This window comes from Rhineura floridana, chromosome 10 (genome assembly GCF_030035675.1).
Source record: "Rhineura floridana isolate rRhiFlo1 chromosome 10, rRhiFlo1.hap2, whole genome shotgun sequence".
In the NCBI taxonomy this organism is placed as follows: Eukaryota; Metazoa; Chordata; class Lepidosauria; order Squamata; family Rhineuridae; genus Rhineura; species Rhineura floridana.
In genome coordinates, this window is record NC_084489.1 from 48,642,603 (window position 1) to 48,661,697 (window position 19,095).

Below are 19,095 nucleotides of genomic sequence, written 5' to 3' on the forward strand. Positions count from 1 at the left end.
GTTACTGTAAACCGCCCGGAGAGCTTTGGCTATGGGGCGGTATACAAATACAATCAATCAATCATTCTGTGTTAATCTTATAGCGTTCAATAAATGTTATTAGGTGCGGCCCTTGTACCTGCTTTACAAATCTCTGTGATAGATGTGCGGCATGAGAATGCTGCTGATGAGGCTGCTGTCCTAGTTGAGTGGGCCACTATCTTGGCCGGTTGGGCTAACTTTAGAGAGGTGTAGGCCAATGTGATACATGCTTTGATCCACCTAGCGAGCGTGGACGAAGACACTTTCTTCCCCAAAGATACTGGGTGGAAGGAGACAAATAAACAATCTGTTTGACAGAGATGTTTTGTTTTAGAGATATACACTTTTAGGGCTCTTCACACATACAGTGAATGCCACACTTTCTCTGTGGGGTGAATGGGATTAGGACAAAAAGAAGGAAGTACCAGTTCTTGCTGACAGTGGAAGGTAGACAGTACTTTAGGATGAAAAGAAGGGACAGTACGTAGGACTACTCTATCCTTATGAAACACACAGAAATTCTTGTCAACAGACAGAGCATTCAACTCAGACACTCTCCGGGCCGAAGTAATGGCCACAAGGAACAAGACCATAGAGGATAGATGTAGGGAAATTTGACTTAGGGGTTCAAAAGGGGGCTTTTGTAGGGCCATTAACACCTTGGGTAGATCCCAAGTTGGATAACAATGGGTCGTAGGAGGTGCCGATGCCATTGTCCCATGTAGAAAATGCCTGAGTAACGGATGAGATCCCAGCAGTTTCTTCGGAGATGTAGACAGAACCGCCGGAAGGGCTGAAGCCTGGCGTCTGAGAGTGTTTGGCCTAAGACCCAAGGACAAGCCATCCTGTAGGAAGCAGAGAATGTCATTTGTACCTGCTTTCCTTGGAATTAAACCCTTCTTTTGTGACCACGTCGAGAAGGCCTTCCACAGTCTCATATATTCTAATTATGGAAGGGTATCTTGAGGCCATCATAGTTTGCACCACTTGAGCTGGAATGCGTAGTTTTAAGAGGCATTGCCTCTCAGTATCCAGACATGAAGCGCCAGCCATCCCGGGTCTGGGTGAAGAAGCTGTCCCTGCGACAATAGGTATTCCCTGAGGGGAATTTGCCACGGAGGATCGATCAACAGATTGACGTTCCAGGAACCAGGGTCTCCTTGGCCACCAAGGACCTATCAGTAGAACTCTTGCCCTTTCAGCTCGGATCTTCTGAAGTACCCTGGGAATGATTTGAAGAGGCGGGAAGGCATAGAGTTGTCCTTGGGGCCGCTGGGATGCCAGAGCATCTATGCCTTCCGCCTCTGGTGTCACATATCTGGAGAAAAATCTTTTCATCTGGCAGTTGAGGTGTGTGGCAAATAGGTCCACCTTGACTCTGCCGAAGAGTTTCACTGTTTCCTGAAAGGCCAATGGGTGAAGCTTCCATTCTCCCTGATGTACCTTCTATCTGCTGAGCCAATCTGCTTGGCAGTTGTTCTCCCCCTTGAGGTATTCCGGAAGGATTGAGTCAAGCTTCCTTCTGTAGTTGTGGGGAGTGTGTGCCTCCCTGATGATTCAAATGTGATTTGGCCGATACGTTGTTTGTCTTGACCAGCACCGCCCCCAACCATTTGATCATAGTGAAGTGCCTCAGAGCTAGCCGAATTGCACAAAGCTCCAGAAGATAGACTGGAAGTACTGACTCCTGTGGTGACCAAGTCCCTTGTATCATCTGGCCATTGCAAATGGCTCCCCAGCCTGTTAGGCTGGCATCTGAGGTGATTGGGGTCCGTGGAGGGTCCTGGAACGGCACTCCTCTTAGAAGATTGGGTTTGTGCACCCCCATAGCAGGGAGCGACAGACCACTGGTGAAAGTGCTACCTTCTGCTGATGCCTGGCCGCAATGTGGCTTTGAAAAGACAGTAGCGCCCACTGGAGTGGTTGAGAGTGGTGACGTGTCCATGATGTAGTCTGATAGGTTGAGACAATCAACCCCAAGATACCTGCCAGGTGCATAAGATCCACCGAAGGTGAAGACAGGAGCTGTGCGACAGCTGTAATTATCTTGTCTACTATGTCTTGAGCTAACGTTATGAGTCCCTGCTGCGAGTCTATGGTGGCCCCCAAATGTATTATGCAGCGGGCTGGACAAAGCTGGCTCTTAGTTTGGTTGACAAGGAAGCAGTGATCCTTGAGGCATGCTAGGGTGATGTGCAGATCTTCCCAAGCCTTGTGGAGGGACGGAGACTGGAGCAGAAAGTCGTCCAGGTAAGGAAAGACATAGACCCCCTGCGTCCTGAGGTGTGCTACCAGAAAAACCACAATCTTTGTGAATACACCAGACCGAAGAGCATGGCCCTGTACTGAAAGTGATCCTACCCCACCGCAAACTGGAGGTAGAATCTGTGAGGTGGAAAAACAGGGACATGTAGATAAGGTTCCTTCAGATCGATAGATCAGAGGAAGTCCCTTTCTCAATGTCTTCCTGATGGACAGTAAAGTTTCCATGCAGAACCTGCAGTAATTTATGAACTGATCTAAGTTCTTCAAATTGAGTACCGCCCTGAAAGAACCATCTTTTTTCACGATGGTGAAGAATACCAAGTAGATTCCTGAAAAGGTCTCACCTGTTGGAACAGACTCAATTGCCGCAATCTGCAGAAGGTGGGCAATTGCTTGAAGAGTCCTTTCCCGCTTGTCCGGAGACATTGAGAGGGGGGAGGGGATAAACTTGGTTGAAGGGAGTTGAATTCCAGCCTCAGTTTGAGGGTGTGCAGTACCCATTGGTCTGAAGATGTGTCCCTCCAGCGGTGAGCAAAGTATTGAAGGCGTCCTCCCACCTGAGGAACCCTGACATCAGAATTGCTGCTTATTCCCCCGATTCTGGGATCCAAACCCCGATCTATTGGGGAAAGGTTGTTGGCTTTTAGACTGGGTATGTTGGCTATTCCAGAAGGGACAGCTGGTATGGGACTCCTTTGCTCTTCCGAATGCCATGGAGCCTCGAAAGGACTGGGAGGGCAAATAAGGATAGAAAGGTCTACAAAAGAATCTTTTGTTGTCTCGTTTTTTGGCAGAAGGCATAGCTTTCTTCTTTTCCTTCGACTCCAAGACCCCAGCTAGGGCGTCGTAACGAAATAGTTTGCCACCCACATAGGGCTCAGATGCAAGATTAGAGCGGGCTGCAGTATCGGCCTCCCAATGGCGTAACCATAGAGTCCTTCGAGTGAAAACACTCCCTGCTAATGACCTTGCCGAAAACTGCATGGCATCCATGGATGCATCTGCCATAAAGGTCACTGCTCTAGAGATTTTCAGAAGAGACTTCTGCATTCAAGCCAGATCCTGCTGCGGGCCATCCAACAGGTCCTCTAGCCACAGCAGGGATGCTGTAGCAAAGACCAAGGGGGCTGCTGTTGCTGTGATGGAGAGCGCACTGGCCTCATGAATCCTCCTAAGGCCTAGATCCAGCTTGTGCTCTGACGGATCCTTGAAGTGGGCATCCGAGTCTTTCGGGTTCAAGGACAGATTTAGTCAATTGACTATGGGAGCATCAACCAGAGGAACCTTGAGTAGGTCCATGATGTGTTGTTCCAACATATAGTATTTGTTGGCAGTTGCAAGCCATTTCTAAAACTGCAGCGGGGCATCAAATTCGGACTTGAGCACTTTAGGCAACAGTGAGGGAAGTTTTAGCAGCCTTGACTTGGGTTTCGGGTCTGGACACACAGCTGAAATTCTAGATGCTGAGGGAGCTGGAGGATCTTCCGGAGAATTTAGGTTCTGCACTTCCATTGCCTTGCACAGGAGTGGAAGGACATGAGCCTCCTGAAAAATCCTACTGGTCACTACTTCCTCTGACTCCGAATCTCCACTCCATTCTTACTCATCGAGGACAATCAGCTCATTGTCTGGGTCCACCATTGCCTCCTCCTGAAGTTGAGGATGCCTGCCCTGTGAGGCGGCATAAGGGTCCAGTGATGCCTTGCCCAGTGGTTGGGGAGCATTTGAAAAAGAGCGGAGTGTAACGAGGCCTGCGCCACTTGCGCTCTTGAAGGTGGTGGAGTGGGTGCTGTGGCTGGTATGCCTTGTGTGGGTTGTCGAGCCTCAGCCACTGATGTGGAAAGATCTCTGGCTAGATCCATTAGGAGAGAATCTCTCAGCTGTTCCTTTAATTGTTGTAGCATGTGAACAGTGTGGGTTGTGCACCATCACCTGAACTTGGAGTTCCTGACGTGAAGAGGGTGAAATGAAGGATGCTTCACCCGTCTTCTCCTGTAACACTTGGTGAGACATAGCTGTCTCGAGGAAGCCTTCAAACTCCTCAGGAGAAGACGATGTAGAAAAAATTGCCTCCAGGATGGGCTGGAATTGAGTGCCTTCCTCCTCAGATAGGGATTCCAGGTCCCTCTCTGACCTGCACATGTTGCTATGAGCTTCCTTTGGTGCAGCCCCCTGTGCATCACCAGGCAGTTGCCTGTCGTGACTGGTTTCCCTACTTCTCTTAGATGCCAGTCGTTGTGGAGCCATCCTGCCTACGACAGTACACACCTCAGTCACCTCGTGCCTGCTGGAAGAGGGGTGGGCTATGGCTACTCTAAGGCCTGATTGTACAATGGCGAGGCATGACTCACATTGTAGTGTGAGGCTGAAGTGACTTAGGTTTCTTTGGTGGGTGGTCCAATTTGCAAGTTGCCTTCCCCATGGGCGCAAACCATGCTGCGGGTCTTATGAGGGCTAAGGGCTGTGATAATAGCTGGGCCAGATGCTGAGGAGCTGCCGGTGGGGGGGCAAATACATTCCCCTGCGGCTGTAGTGTCCCACTGAGGCCTTCCACAGGTGAGAGGATGGAGCTGCACAGAGCAGGAAGTCCTTGTTAAAAAAAACCCTCTTTAGCACTCTTCTGCCTTCAACCGCTAGGTGGACCTAACTACCCACCTGAGATCACCTTTTCCATGCACAGGAGAAAGAGCATATATCACACAATAATGAAGGGGGTGCATATCAGAGAAAGACAAGTATGTCCTGTAATTACATTTTCAAGATCTTCGCTGAAAAACATAATGCCCCAAACAATGCAATCAGAAGTGCATCCCATTTAAATCAATGGGACTTGTTCCTTGGCAAATGTGTTTAGAATTGTACCCTCGAAAAATAAATGCTGAGAATCACAGGATGTCAGCATGCCCATTAGTTCATTAGTAGCTGAACCCCACACATAATTCTTTACCTATTAGCAGTACATATTTTACTTGATGGTGTCTTCATTTTATGTCACAATTTTCTAAATAAATCTGTATTAATGATAGAAAATGCACTGATTGAGAAAAAGGGACTATATTCAACACTGTAAAGGAAGCCCAGAGGCTGATGCGCACAGATGCAAAAGGAGAGCCCAGAGTTGTACGACACACACAACAGGAACATGGAATGTGAGAAGCATGAACCAGGGAAAGTTAGAAATTGTCAAGCAAGAAATGGAACGCATCAACATTACAATACTTGGTGTGAGCAAACTAAAATGGACGGGAATGGGACATTTCCAATTAGGCAACTACAAAATATTTTATGCAGGAAATGAGGAATTAAGAAGAAATGGGGTTGCTTTAATAGTGAGAAGTGATGTAGCAAGAGCAATTAGGAGCTACAACGCAAGGTCTGAGTGAGTGATCTCAATGAGATTAAATGGGAAACCTATCAACATAACCATCATCCAAGTCTCTGCTCCGACAGCAAACGCAGAAGAAGAGGAATTGGAGAGATTTTACGCAGAAGTACAGGAAGAAATTGATCACACACCAAAACAAGATATAATCATGGGGGATTGGAATGCAAAAGTAGGGAACAGAGAAGAATTAGGAATTGTGGGGAAATGGGGCCTAGGAGACAGAAACGAAGTAGGAGAAAGACTTACTGAATTCTGTGAAGCCAATAATTTGTTTCTTGCGAACACATTTTTTGAACAACCAAAAAGACGACTGTACACGTGGACATCACCAAATGGTCAATATAGGAATCAAACTGATTATCTAATTTGTAGCAGAAGATGGAGAAGTTCCATACTTTCTGCGAAAACAAGACCAGGAGCAGACTGCGGTACAGATCATGAACTGGTCGTATTGAAAATCAAAGCAAAGCTAAAGAACAACAACAAAGCAATCATAATGCCAAAATACAATTTAAATAACATCCCAGAAGAATTTAAAGATCAAATAAGGAATAGGCTTGAGGCTTTAAACTTAGTTTACAGAGAACCAGAAGAACTATGGAATGAAGTCAGAGACGTTATCAAGGAAGAATGCAAAAAGACAATACCTCTAGTTAAAAAGAAAGACCCCAATGTCTTTCAACTCTTCAAATGGTTAAAGAGAGAAGGAAAGCAAAAGCAAAAGGAGACAGAAACAAGGTCAGAACCCTAAATGCAACAATACATCGACTAGTACGTAGGGACAAAGAGAACTATTACAAGTTACTTTATAGAAATAGAAGAGGACAACAAAAAGGGTAGAACAAGAGCCCTGTTCCAAAAGGTTAGAGACATGAAAGGGAAATTTAAACCAAGAGTAGGGATGTTGAATAATCAACAGGAGAACACGCTGACTGACCGAGGTGAAATAAAAGGAAGATGGAAGCAATACCCTGAAGAACTCCATAAAAGAGATGCCAGAATGACAGATTCATTCATGGAGGAACCATATGATGAAGAACCAGAAATTTTAGAATGTGAGGTGAAAGCTGCTCTTAAAATAATTGGAAGAAACAAATCACCAGGAATAGATTTATCGAACTATTGCCTTAATATCCCATGCAAGTAAAGTAATGCTCAAGATTCTACAACAAAGGCTCTTACCATATATGGAGTGAGAAATGCCAGACATCCAAGCTGGATTTAGAAAGGGAAGAGGTACCAGAGATCATATCGCAAACATACATTGGATAATGGAACGGACCAAGGAATTTCAGAAGAAAATCACCCTGTGCTTTATAGATTACAGCAAAGCCTTTGACTGTGTAGATCATGAAAAACTATGGAATGCTTTAAAAGAAATGGGGGTGCCACAGCATCTGATTGTCCTGATGCGCAATCTATACTCTGGATAAGAGGGTACTGTAAGGACAGAATACGGAGAAACCGACTGGTTCCCCATCGGAAAGAGTGTGAGACAGGGGTGTATTTTATCACCCTATTTATTTAATCTATACGGAGAACATATCATACGGAAAGCAGGATTGGACCAAGATGAAGGAAGTGTGAAAATTGGAGGGAGAAATATCAATAATTTATGATATGCAGATGATACCATACCACTAGCAGAAACTAGTAATGATTTGAAATTAATGCTGATGAAAGTTAAAGAGGAAAGCACAAAAGCGGGACTACAGCTGAACGTCAAGAAGACTAAAGTAATGACAACAGAAGATTTATGTAACTTTACAGTTGACAATGAGGACATTGAACTTGTCAAGTATTATCACTACCTCGGCACAGTCATTGACCAAAATGGAGACAATAGTCAAGAAATCAGAAGAAGGCTAGGAATGGTTAGGGCAGTTGTGAGAGAACTAGAAAAGGTCCTCAAATGCAAAGATGTATCACTGAACACCAATGTCAGGATCATTCAGACCATGGTATTCCCGATCTCTATGTATGGATGTGAAAGTTGGACAGTGAAAAAGGCGGATAAGAGAAAAGTCAACTCATTTGAAATCTGGTGCTGGAGGAGAGCTTTGTGCATACCATGGACTGCGAAAAAGACAAATAATTGGATGTTAGAACAAATTAAACCAGAACTGTCACGAGAAGCTAAAATGATGAAACTCAGGTTATCATACTTTGGACACATCATGAGAAGACATGATTCACTAGAAAAGACAATAATGCTGGGAAAAACAGCAGGGAGTAGAAAAAGAGGAAGGCCAAACAAGAGATGGACTGATTCCATAAAGGAAGCCACAGACCTGAACTTACAAGATCTGAACAGGGTGGTTCATGACAGATGCCCTTGGAGGTTGCTGATTCATAGGGTTGCCATAAGTCGTAATCGACTTGAAGGCACACAACAACAACAAGGTCTTCAACTGTGTCAAAGACTGCAGTTCATTTATTTTGCTCCATATGTGTTAATGGAAGCCACTGAAAACTGAGCTAATCATGATCACATAGCCCCACCACTCTGGCAGCATAGCCTCAACCTATTTCTTGCTTATGTTAAAATATGACAAAGCCAGAACTGAACCCAGGACCTGAATGTTATGGTAAGAATGACAGCTAATGTTCCCTAATACTAGCAGTTGATGAAATTAAAAAACAAACATATAAGCCACACAGAGACTTGAAAAAAATATACATACAGCTGCAGTAGCATTGGGAGAATTTTCTCCTTGTACTGGTATCGTGATCCTCATGCCAGTTCATATGAGCCAATACAACTAAGTCTTACCAATCTTTGTGTACTATCACAAACTCATTTTTGGCATCTGTATATTTTTTCTTCTACAGTTTCTAGTTACATGGAACTCATAAAATTAAAAGGTAAATAAAAGTAATTAATTAAAAAATACTTCCAAGGTCTTTGGGACCATTGTAGACATAACACTGATTCCATACATTTTAGATATTAGAAGCCCAAAGTGGGGACATACACACCCTTCATTCAGTTTCTCCTTTCACCTTAACACTCAGTAAAGGAACTGAGCTGAACACGGTGGTTCATGACAGATGCTTTTGGAGGTCACTGATTCATAGGGTCACCATAAGTCACAATCGACTTGAAGGCACATAGCAAGCAAAAAGGAACTGATGCCATCAACCTTAACCATGGTTAATACTAACCAGAGGTTCTTTATAACCAGTGACTCAAACCATAATTTAATGCTCATTTCAGACCCTGGTTAAACTAGGAACCTTGGATAGCATTACCTATAGTTACAGTCAGTGCAATTTCCCTTAACTGGTGTAAAAGCGACAGTGGGAAATTCACACTCAAGAACAGAACTCAGAGATATGTTTGCACTAGTCTGGGGATGGGGAACCTCAGGCCTGGGGTCCAAATGCATCTCTTCAGGGCTCTCTATCTGGCCCTTGGCACTTATCCTAGCCTTCTCCGTAGCCACCCCCCTTACCAGCCTTGCTACACACCCTCCTTTAGTGTTTATGCATGGCTGGAATATGTCCTTAAACTCCAATAAAACTTCTTACTTGCCTGAATGGAGGAAAGAGTGTGTATAAACTAGCTTTATTGTACAAAAGTAAAAATCACACGGGTTGCTCTGTCCACTTTTGCCTCTGGCTCTGCCTGCTACTGGCATGTGGCCCCCAGAGGATTGCCCAGAAGGGCATAAGGCTCTTGGGTTGAAAAAGGTTCCCCAGCCCTGCACGAGTCCATAGTAAGCTTAGGAAGGTTTAAAAAACAACAAACAAAGCTGAACTACAAAAAAGTGATCAAGTGATGGATCTTTGCTTTGCAAATTGTCTAAACTCAATCATACAGAACGCAAAGTTACACTTAAAAAATCCTTGCAGGACCCAGACTGATAAAGTTACAGAACAAAAATGCTGGAAAGTGGGAAATCCCCGATAGATTCAGGTCCCCATCTTTGTAGTTCTATGCTCTTATTTTTCTATAAAAATGCACTAGTAAGTAGTACAATACATTTACAATATTCTTACCAGTAACTGTTTTTAGTCTTCCTTGGCATCCTTGAAAGTGGAGGGTCCAGACATCCAAGATGATAATGGAGTTTACAAGTATCACACAGCAAAAGGAGGTGTTGATCATGGTTCTTCTTGCAAATCCCACAACTTGGAAATGCAAGAAAAAAGTTTCATTTGAGATAATGGATATACTTTACTGAATCATCTCAATGTTTACATGTGGTGAGATTCAGAGAACCCCTTGCACGAGCAGAAGGCACTTCCGTTTGTGCAGAGGATGGTCCTCAATTTCTGCTAATTCCCCACTCCAGTGGCAGCCCTCTGCACCACATCCCAGAATGTTTTGGAGAATCTCCTAACCCACATGAGCAGCTGGCAGGCAGGGGGGTGGTCAAGGCACTGCTTCAGGAAGGAAGAGACAGTAAGGCCCCATTGCGCAAGTGGAGCTCTGCATTTTTCTGGATCCAAGCCATTGTTAATATTTCCTTAATGGTTGTTGGACATTTATGACTTCTGATATATTGATTGTATCTATCGTTTTCTTTAAATGCCCATTGAGGGCAGTGTCTTGAAAGCAGAATGTTGGCCTAAATTTAAATCCTTCATCAGTTATTAGAAACTCACAGGGGTCTGCAAATAAAAATATTTCAAACTCAAGTCCTTATCTGTAGAAATAATTGTCTTCACTTACTTTGAATAGTAAGGATGAATGTGAGGATGATGTGAGGATGAATGAAATTTAATTGTAATGATCTTTTCATATTACAAAGGCTGTATTATCATGAATCCTATTATTACTTTAAATTAATGAAAGGCTGCAAATAAAACATTTTGTCAGAATCAAGACTAAACAAATGTGCAATAAAATAACAGTTGTGATGGAAAACATCTTCACTCTTGGACAATGTAGTCATATGATTAAGTTCAGCAGCAGCATTTTGGATAATTTATACAAAAAGAAAGGCAACAAAGTTATCGAAGAGTGGTACCCCATTTTGCAGACATAATATCAGAACAAATTAATATTCACCAAAAGAAATCCAGCAATTTATAAAAAATATCATCAGTGTGGAAAGAATGGATAATTTCAAATATATTGAAATTTACTAGCAGAAGATTTAGGACAAGTAAACAGAAGTATTTCTTCTCACCATGCAAGTGGTATTTATTACCACAATGCATGATTATGGGCATTAGTTTAAATGGTTTTTAAAAGATTTGGGCAACTCCATGGAGGACAGGTGCATCAATGACTGTTATCCGTGATAGCTAATAGCGTATCTTAATATCTTGATGGTATATGCTTCTGACTATCAGATACAGGAAAGAAAACAGGAGATGGCTATCAGTATCATACCTATTGAGAGCTTCTTAAAAGTATCTGGCAAGCTACTGATCGAGACAGATTGCTAGAACAGAATGATCTTTGGTCTGATCAAGCAAGAACATTTTTATGTTTGTAAAAGTGTTTATGGTTCTTAAAGAACATAATGCAGTCAAATGCCCCCCACAAAGAAACATGAGGTAGTATTAAACACTCTAGTGACTTCTAGAATGGTTTGTGCTAGTCACTGGAAATTTAAGAAGATACTTTCAAAACAAGAATAGCTGGGGAAATTGTGGGATATTGTTTATCAGTCAAATTGAAGGCATTCCATAAATCTTCAAAAGCATGCATTCTGGTTAATGTAATATGGAACTAAGGTGTGGCTTTTATAAAGAACTCTATGTTAATGGATTATGATCAATGTGAATAGCTAAACCCCAAAAGGAGGGTAAATATTCTGCCTATTTTAAATGCATGTCATCTTGCAGAAAGGTAGCTTTTATGTGATGTGTATGTTTCAACTTCTGTATGTTTTGGTACTTGTATCAAATTACACACAAACAAATATATACACACCAACAAACCCATAATAGTAAATGATAAAAAGAACTGTATGTATGGCAGTGAGTAAATATATCTATTAATAGTCTCAACAATATATTAACCTGAATTATGAAAAAGGAAGATTAGACTTGAGGATCAAATGTGCTTTATTAGGGCCTAATATACAATATACGTCCATAGCAATTTCAATCAGCCATTGCTGAAAAATCTAAAATGCAAAACATTAATGTTCAAAGAATCTCAACCATTTATCTCAAAACAGATTAAGATATTAGGTACAAAAGGAATTTCCTTCTGAAGTAAAAGAAATCCCGGTACTGATGTCCTGACTCTGGAGATAGTTATTATAATGTTATATGATTTTAAACCAGTCAAGTTTGCTAGCACACAACAGTGGTATCTAGGAGTAAAAAAGAATTTCTGTTTGAAATAAGAACTTCAATTATATAGGCATCTCATTCTGTTTATAATCAATGTCTACTGCAATGTGCTTCTACTACTTGCCTATAAAGTACTGCTGGGAGGGTTGTAGTCTTCTGGGTTCCACCTTCCTTTTTACTAGGCTTTCTTTCCTTGGGCGCTCGCAAAATTGCTGGTATATTCAATTTCTATTGGGTTTGAACAAATACAGAATAATTTGTGAGAGACATATGTAATATAACATTCTCCTTCATTTATCACTCAGTAATCAAAATTTGGTTGTGCCCAGTATGCTAAAACTTATGACAGAAAACTGCTTAGTCAGGTTGCAAAAATGATTGCACTACATATTCTGTCCCCAAGTGAGTCCTATGAGAAATGAAATTGCATTCACAATTGCATTCCCAATGCAAGAGACAGAGAGAGAAACCTAAGACATTAAAGCCCTGGCTTTTTAACTTTCCCCCCTTTAACAGAAGGAGCTTTAACAGAGACAGACAAGGACAAGCTGGTTTAGAAGGTTAAAAAGAAAAAAGAAAAGAAAAATCTACTACACTTCACAAAAGAATATTGAGGCAGTTTATTTTCCTCAGCATCCCTGCTACAGTGGTGCTCCATAGGTTAATTAGAAAAATTATCTTATTGGACCAAACTCTGCACAAAGCAGGAGAGATTCTCTTCGGGTTTCTACTAATCTGCAGTATGCTAGCTTCACAGACAGCAACCATCTATCAAAGTCATTTCTCAGTGGCCCTGTGGGCCTGCATCTGTTCAACCAACTGGAAAAAAGTGTCATGCAAGCTGTGCAAATGAAACTACTACTTTTTACTATTATTAAATTACTGCACCAGGAAACATATTCGTGAAATTTCAAACATTTTTTTAATGGAGGAACTTATTAACAAAACATTCATGAAGACAGACTCCTACATGTATGAATGGTCCATATAAAATTGCTTTTTAATTGTTTTTAAGTTGTTTTTAAAGTTGTGTTTTTAAAGACATTTTTAAGATGTTTTGTTTTAAGATGTTTTGTTTTTATGTGTTTTAAAGTCATTTGTTTTTAAGATGTTTTAAATTGCTTTTAGTATTTTTGTTTGTCGGCCTGGGCTCCTTCTGGGAGGAAGGGCGGGTTACATATTTAATAAATAAATAAATGAAACAAATAAATAACAGCACAATCTAACTTGCATTTATGCTGAGCTGAAGAGAATTGGATGCAGCGGATCTCTAGCTGGGAGATCCAGCTGGGTCCTGGCACAGCCAGACTACAATGGCGTAAGTCCCTCAGCCAGGCTGAGCCAGGACCAAGCCAGCTCAGCTGAGACAAGCACAAGTAGAGCTGGCATAAGTCTGAATTGGGGCATGTTGGGAGAGGAGCCGAGGTGAGGGTACTTAGGCTACACCCAACTTGTGTTCGGAGTGCTCCTGAAGATCCCTATCCAGGCAAAAGTTACACTGGGAAAAAGTCTAAGAAAATAATTACAACAGAAGTCAATGGAGAGGATTTACTCCGTGGTAGAGGTGTTTGGGAGAGCAGACTTTTACTTTCTGGTCCCTGCATGCAGCTCCCGGATGAGCCGGTGTTAAGCCAACCCAGAGGTTCCTGAATGGCAACTGGATGTAGTGAAACTTTATGCTGGCTTCTCTTGCTCCACCACAACTTACACCAGCTTCCCCTGAGTTGGATTGCTCTGTAAACCAGATTAGATTAGATGCTCTGGCCAGTTTCACAGAACCTAACAAGCATGTCTGTAAGCCTTATTAATTTTTGTGCTGAACATAAACCACAGGTGACCTATCATCCAATTTCTTGAGATTGTTTTTAACTTTTTATAATATTAAAAGACTAACTATGACCTCGACAAAAAAAAGCTAAGAGCTGATTTACATTGGAATGACACCGAAAATGATCCCACTTTCTTGAGAAATCTCTTAACTGCACTGAATACCAAAAGAGAAAAAGCCATAGAAATTCATCAGTCTTTCAGATATAGTCAGCTAGAAAATGGCATTCACATCTTCCACAGCTTGGATGAAGGGAGAAGTGGAGGTAGAAAATGCAGAAAGTGCTCCCTGCCCTATTTAAATATAGCTGAAAATTTAACCAAATAAAGATTCTGGATTCTGCTAATTTACAAGTGCAATACTCTTTAATAACTGGGAAGCTGCAACATTTCTTTATAGTAATTTTATCTTACTATCTTAGGCTACAACTGGTTATGATCAAGAAATAACCAGTTGTAGCCTAAGAAAAGGATTCCCAAACTGTGATCCACGGACCACCAGTGATCTGCAAGCTGCATTCAGGTGGTCCGTGACAAGTCTGCATTAATTATTCATATTTATTTTTAATTGTATTTTTATTGCTTTTTAATTTATTTTTTATTCCATTACAATTTGAATTCTATTAAATACAAATTGTAATACAATGTAAGAAATAAAAAGAAGCAATAAAATTTCAATTAAAAATCACACAGCATCTAGCATAGCACATTACAATTGCCACAACAGGCAGAAAAAATCATTAAGTGGTTCTCCAAGTTCATCAGCAATTTTCAAGCGGTCCACAGAGAAAAAAAGTTTGGGAATCACTGCCCTAAGATACTTAGTTTCCTAAAAAAGGATATTTCCACATGAAAAATTCATTTAAAATTACAACAAATTATTTATGCTTTCAGCAGGAAGTGAGGGGTCAAGAAAACAATATATCCCAAGAAAACCTGCTATGTGAAATCCACCATGGTTGGGTGGGGGGAATAGCAAGGAATGTGGTTAGATTAACTCATGTTTCAGGTTTAGCTTCATCACAAATGACAGGTCAATCAGTTACAGCAAATGAAAGAATTTTGCAAACAAGATAGCTAATACAAAAACAAAATTAAGCTACAGGTTCCCAGTAGGTAGCTTGCACAGCCCTTGATATATTTCAATCAGAAATCATTATCCCTAGAGTAAGACCGGGACTTTATCAAATGTAGCTTTTTAGGCTCAAAAAGTGACAATAACAAAGAAAAACCTATTTTTAGAAATCATGTGTCCCATAAGATATAAGGAAAGTGGGAGGGAGGAGAAATGGGAAAAACCAACCTGACCCATTATTCTACCTAGCACAGCCCATATTCCTTGCCCTTCATTTCGTAGTTTTGCGTTCATATTCTGAAGTTCTTCTAAAGACTCACACAACTGAAAAAGAAAGCAGTGAAAAATATTGCAGAAGTTATTTAGCACCTCTTATCCGGGAGGAGGCATTCTTTACTTACAATACCTTTTCTAAGAGAGGTAATTAAATAATAAAACTGTTCACTCATATCAATGAAACTGGAATCAGTAAAGTTAATCAGCCATTCAATAACACCAGAAAGAAAACATGGGCATCCATCTGGTTAGTAAGGGAGAACCTAAAGTAATTTTGTCTGACAATAAGACTATAATGGCAGTCAAGAAACATCAAAACAGTTCCACTCTGTTATTTCCATCTGTAAAGATGTGCCAAGTTTTTCTAAGCAGGGAATCAAGATTTCAGTGCTGTACACCTGCACACTTGAAATAAGAAAATATGAAAGCTTGTCACATTTTTTAAGTTTAACTGGGAATGATGTTCTGTCCTCCTGACTACTACCTATTCTTCAACAATTTCAACAACTATGGTCACATTCATGTGATGTGCACACAGATATTCCTTTTTGAAAGCAAATGAGAATGGGAATAAGCTTAGCATTTAATTCTTCATGTAATGCCTTCCATTCACCTTGATCAGCGATGCATATGTGTGTGTTCACACAACAGTTGTTATATCACTGAAGCCTTCCCCCAAATATCCCCAAAATACCCACTGAGAGGATTTCAATTCAAGAATTCTGTTTACACCAAACTAACAGGAAAAACATGTTGCCAGTACCCTAGATAACTAAACCTGCGCACAGTGGTGGCCAATGAAGGGGAAACTATTGACAGATGGTGTTGCATAGTGACCCAATGGGAGAGACCATACTGGTGATAAAATACACATGCTTTGAATGCAAAAGTTCATAATGTCAATTGCGGACATTACCAAAGGAGCAGGTAGTAGGTGATTTGAAAGACCCCTTCATAAGATCCTGGAGAATCGCTGTGAGTCCAAATAGAAAATATTGGGCTAGATGGAGAAACAGATGGACCTTACTGAATGCAGAAAGGAATTCCTGCCTTTACTTTCAACAGTGGGAAGATATAGTGGAGGAAGAAGGACCTGAGTCATCACTGTGGAAATTCACGGTTACTGAATGGATAGGGCAGCTGTCATGAGCAGAGGTAACTGTCCAGCCAAGTGTACTTAGGCAACCCCTGACTCTGCCAACCCCATGGTTAAAGGTAAGGCTAAGAATTCCCTTCCTCAATCACCATAAACCTCTAATGAACTACCCCAATGCCAGCTGCTTCTTGTGCACATGACTACATGCACATATAAGCAGTAAGGGTAATGAAAGCAAGCGTAAGGCTGCTATAGGACTGTGAAAGGCTATATAGATGATGACCTCTTTGCAACATGCTAATTTTTTAGTGGGCAGTGGATGAAGACCACTGAAAAACCCAGACCTACATTTTATTTTAACATGTATTTTACAGTAAGTTTCAGTGATGAAAAGTCAACAACTTTCAAATGACACTTCAATTTTATCTTAACAACTCATTAAATAAAGCATAAAATTTGCACCATTGTTTGAAGACACGTTTACCTTGTTATATTCCACATGAAGCTTTTCCTGTTCGTTCTCTAGCTTATCCTTAATTTTCTTCTGTTCTGCCATATTCTCTTGGATCTGGATCATGCGCATGTTTCTCTCTAAAATAAAAGCCAGTACTCTCTGTATTTCCTTTTTGAAGCAACAGCATGAAGTCAGTCTAGATAACAATGTACTGTATGACAATATTCCTGTGCATTCAGTTTCACATACAGACAACACTCAGACTGCTTCAGCCACCTGCAAGCTGAATACCACATACAATATTTCTCAAAAATCCAAGCTATGAAGATTTAAGGTGCATATAAAAATGTATACTAGTATTAGTTCATCCCTGCAAAGCAGAAAAGGATGAGGGGTAAACAACCCTTGATTACATTACTAGAGGGTTTTACAGTGCTACTCTTGCCCCTGACCTCAAAAGCACGGGTTGAGGGAGGGAAGCAGAAGCATTAAGGCCATTTAACTTTTTTGTTTCATTCATTCTTTTAATACTACATATATGAATATTGACTTGGCTAATTGGTGGCAGCTTTACTGCTTTAAAATTGTAACTAGGGAATTATAGTGCTGAAGTAAAGGAGTATATGGATAGCTTTAAAGCAACTCCACTCTTTCATCTATAGATGAACAATTTCTTTAAAACACAGGAGTGGCTAAATCTGCAGCCTCTAGTTGCTGGATTCCAACTCCCACCTGCCCCAGCCACTATGACCAACAGAAGGACGGGAATGGTAGTCCCACAACATCTGGAAAGCCAAAGGTTAGACACCCTTGGCATAGATCCATTTTGTGACTGTTGAAAGCCATTTAAAAAATGCACGTATATTTTCACCCTTACCAAGATAATAATTAACAAAATCAGCAGTCAGGGCTGGCTGTTTGTGCTTTCGTCTTCCATCCACGCTGGAATTGGTATCTGAAGTATCCACCGGAAAGATGTCTGTACTAATTCCCATTAATTCTGCTTTGCGCATCAGCTTACGTATTGCTGAAGCACTGCTAGTAAGCGGCCGTGGAAGTTTTTCCCTTGGTACCCATGCCTGTGGCCTTGTGGTACGGGCTAGTTCTGACTTAGCACGATACTGTTGTAGTCTGGCATTAATTCGGGCCTACAAAGTTTAAAAAACACATAAAAAGAAAGCTAAGTAGCATATTTATACTCTTGTAGTAAATCTAATCTCCATTTCTAATAATGCACACACAAATATTTTAATGAGAGCAAATGGTTTTTAATAGTGCAAGATAACTGTTCCTAAAAATAATCTGCAGACCAGAATAGTTTGAAACAGACCTTAAACACATTCAAAGTAATGTATTAACACACTTGGATGTTCAAGAAAAATCCACTAACAGCATCTTTTATCCATCATCCTGATCTTTCACAATGGAAATTCGTAATTCTCATAAATAAAGAATCCTCCCCATAGGGAATAAATATATCAACTATTCCCATCTCACCATGTCCACCACAAGCAGGTATACTTTTCCAAATGCCGGAGTAAGTCAAACTAGAAGTGGTTTAGGCTGACAACAGACTGTGGCAGTGGTTAGTAGAAAGACACTGAGATACCATAGAGCAGAGAAAGGTCAGTGCGCATGCTTATATGGGGTGAGTATACACGAGTTTAGATTATTTGCAAGCAGGTAAATAGTGATTCTCTAAGATTTCAGGCTATTTTCAACTATATTCATTTCCCTTGCAACCCACAGCAATGACCTAACCATTCTCATTTAGCATGCTGTATTAAATACAAATACAAACTTGGCACAGATATGCTACCTGAGCTTCTGGTGAGAGCTGTTTCTCTCTTTCCTGCAAAGACATTTTGCAATAAGACTGCAAAGCCAAATAGTTCTTGCGCTTCCATTTTCTATCCATCCTGTCGGCATGTTGTTTACAATAAGCAAAGAAAGGATCTGCAATATCCTGTTCCAATTAAAAGAAAAATGAAGAATGCAAAAGCTCATGAAAAGCTCATGTTACTGAAGCTGTAATTTTAAACTAATATTATGCAGGCCACCTTGAGAGAGTTTTATCCAGAGGCAGTCTATAAATATTTTGAAATAAACAGGACAAATAAATAGGACAATATTTTGAAATATATTCCACAAATTTCTGTAGATGGACTCTAAGAGGAATAATTATGAGTATTTTAACCAACTGAGGCAGCAATCTAATACACACTTATATGGGAATAAGTTCCATCGAATCCAATGGAACTTACTTCTGAGTAGACATGTATTAGATTGCAGCCTCAATCACTACAAATATGAAACTTTTGTTCTGATTTTTAGTGAAAAGTTGACAAATTAAATAGTTACATGTTTATTATATGTAGATAATTTTACATACATTAATTTTAATTGTTTAGCATTTATGAATAGCTATAGCTACAATC

General features: G+C 40.7%; 1 protein-coding gene across 9 annotated transcripts in view; it reads right to left on the reverse strand.

Annotated features, from left to right (window-relative positions):
• PHF14 (PHD finger protein 14) overlaps window positions 1-19,095 on the reverse strand; it is a 276,890-nt gene that overhangs the window by 207,215 nt on the left and 50,580 nt on the right. For all 9 annotated transcript variants that reach the window (XM_061586426.1, XM_061586424.1, XM_061586430.1 and 6 more), the window contains exons 8-13: window positions 18,477-18,623; window positions 17,535-17,805; window positions 16,688-16,794; window positions 15,060-15,155; window positions 12,054-12,157; window positions 9,674-9,805 (exon numbers count right to left, since the gene is read on the reverse strand). In XM_061586426.1, coding sequence (XP_061442410.1) covers window positions 9,674-9,805; window positions 12,054-12,157; window positions 15,060-15,155; window positions 16,688-16,794; window positions 17,535-17,805; window positions 18,477-18,623 — 857 coding nt within the window. The remainder of the gene's footprint in view (window positions 1-9,673; window positions 9,806-12,053; window positions 12,158-15,059; window positions 15,156-16,687; window positions 16,795-17,534; window positions 17,806-18,476; window positions 18,624-19,095) is intronic.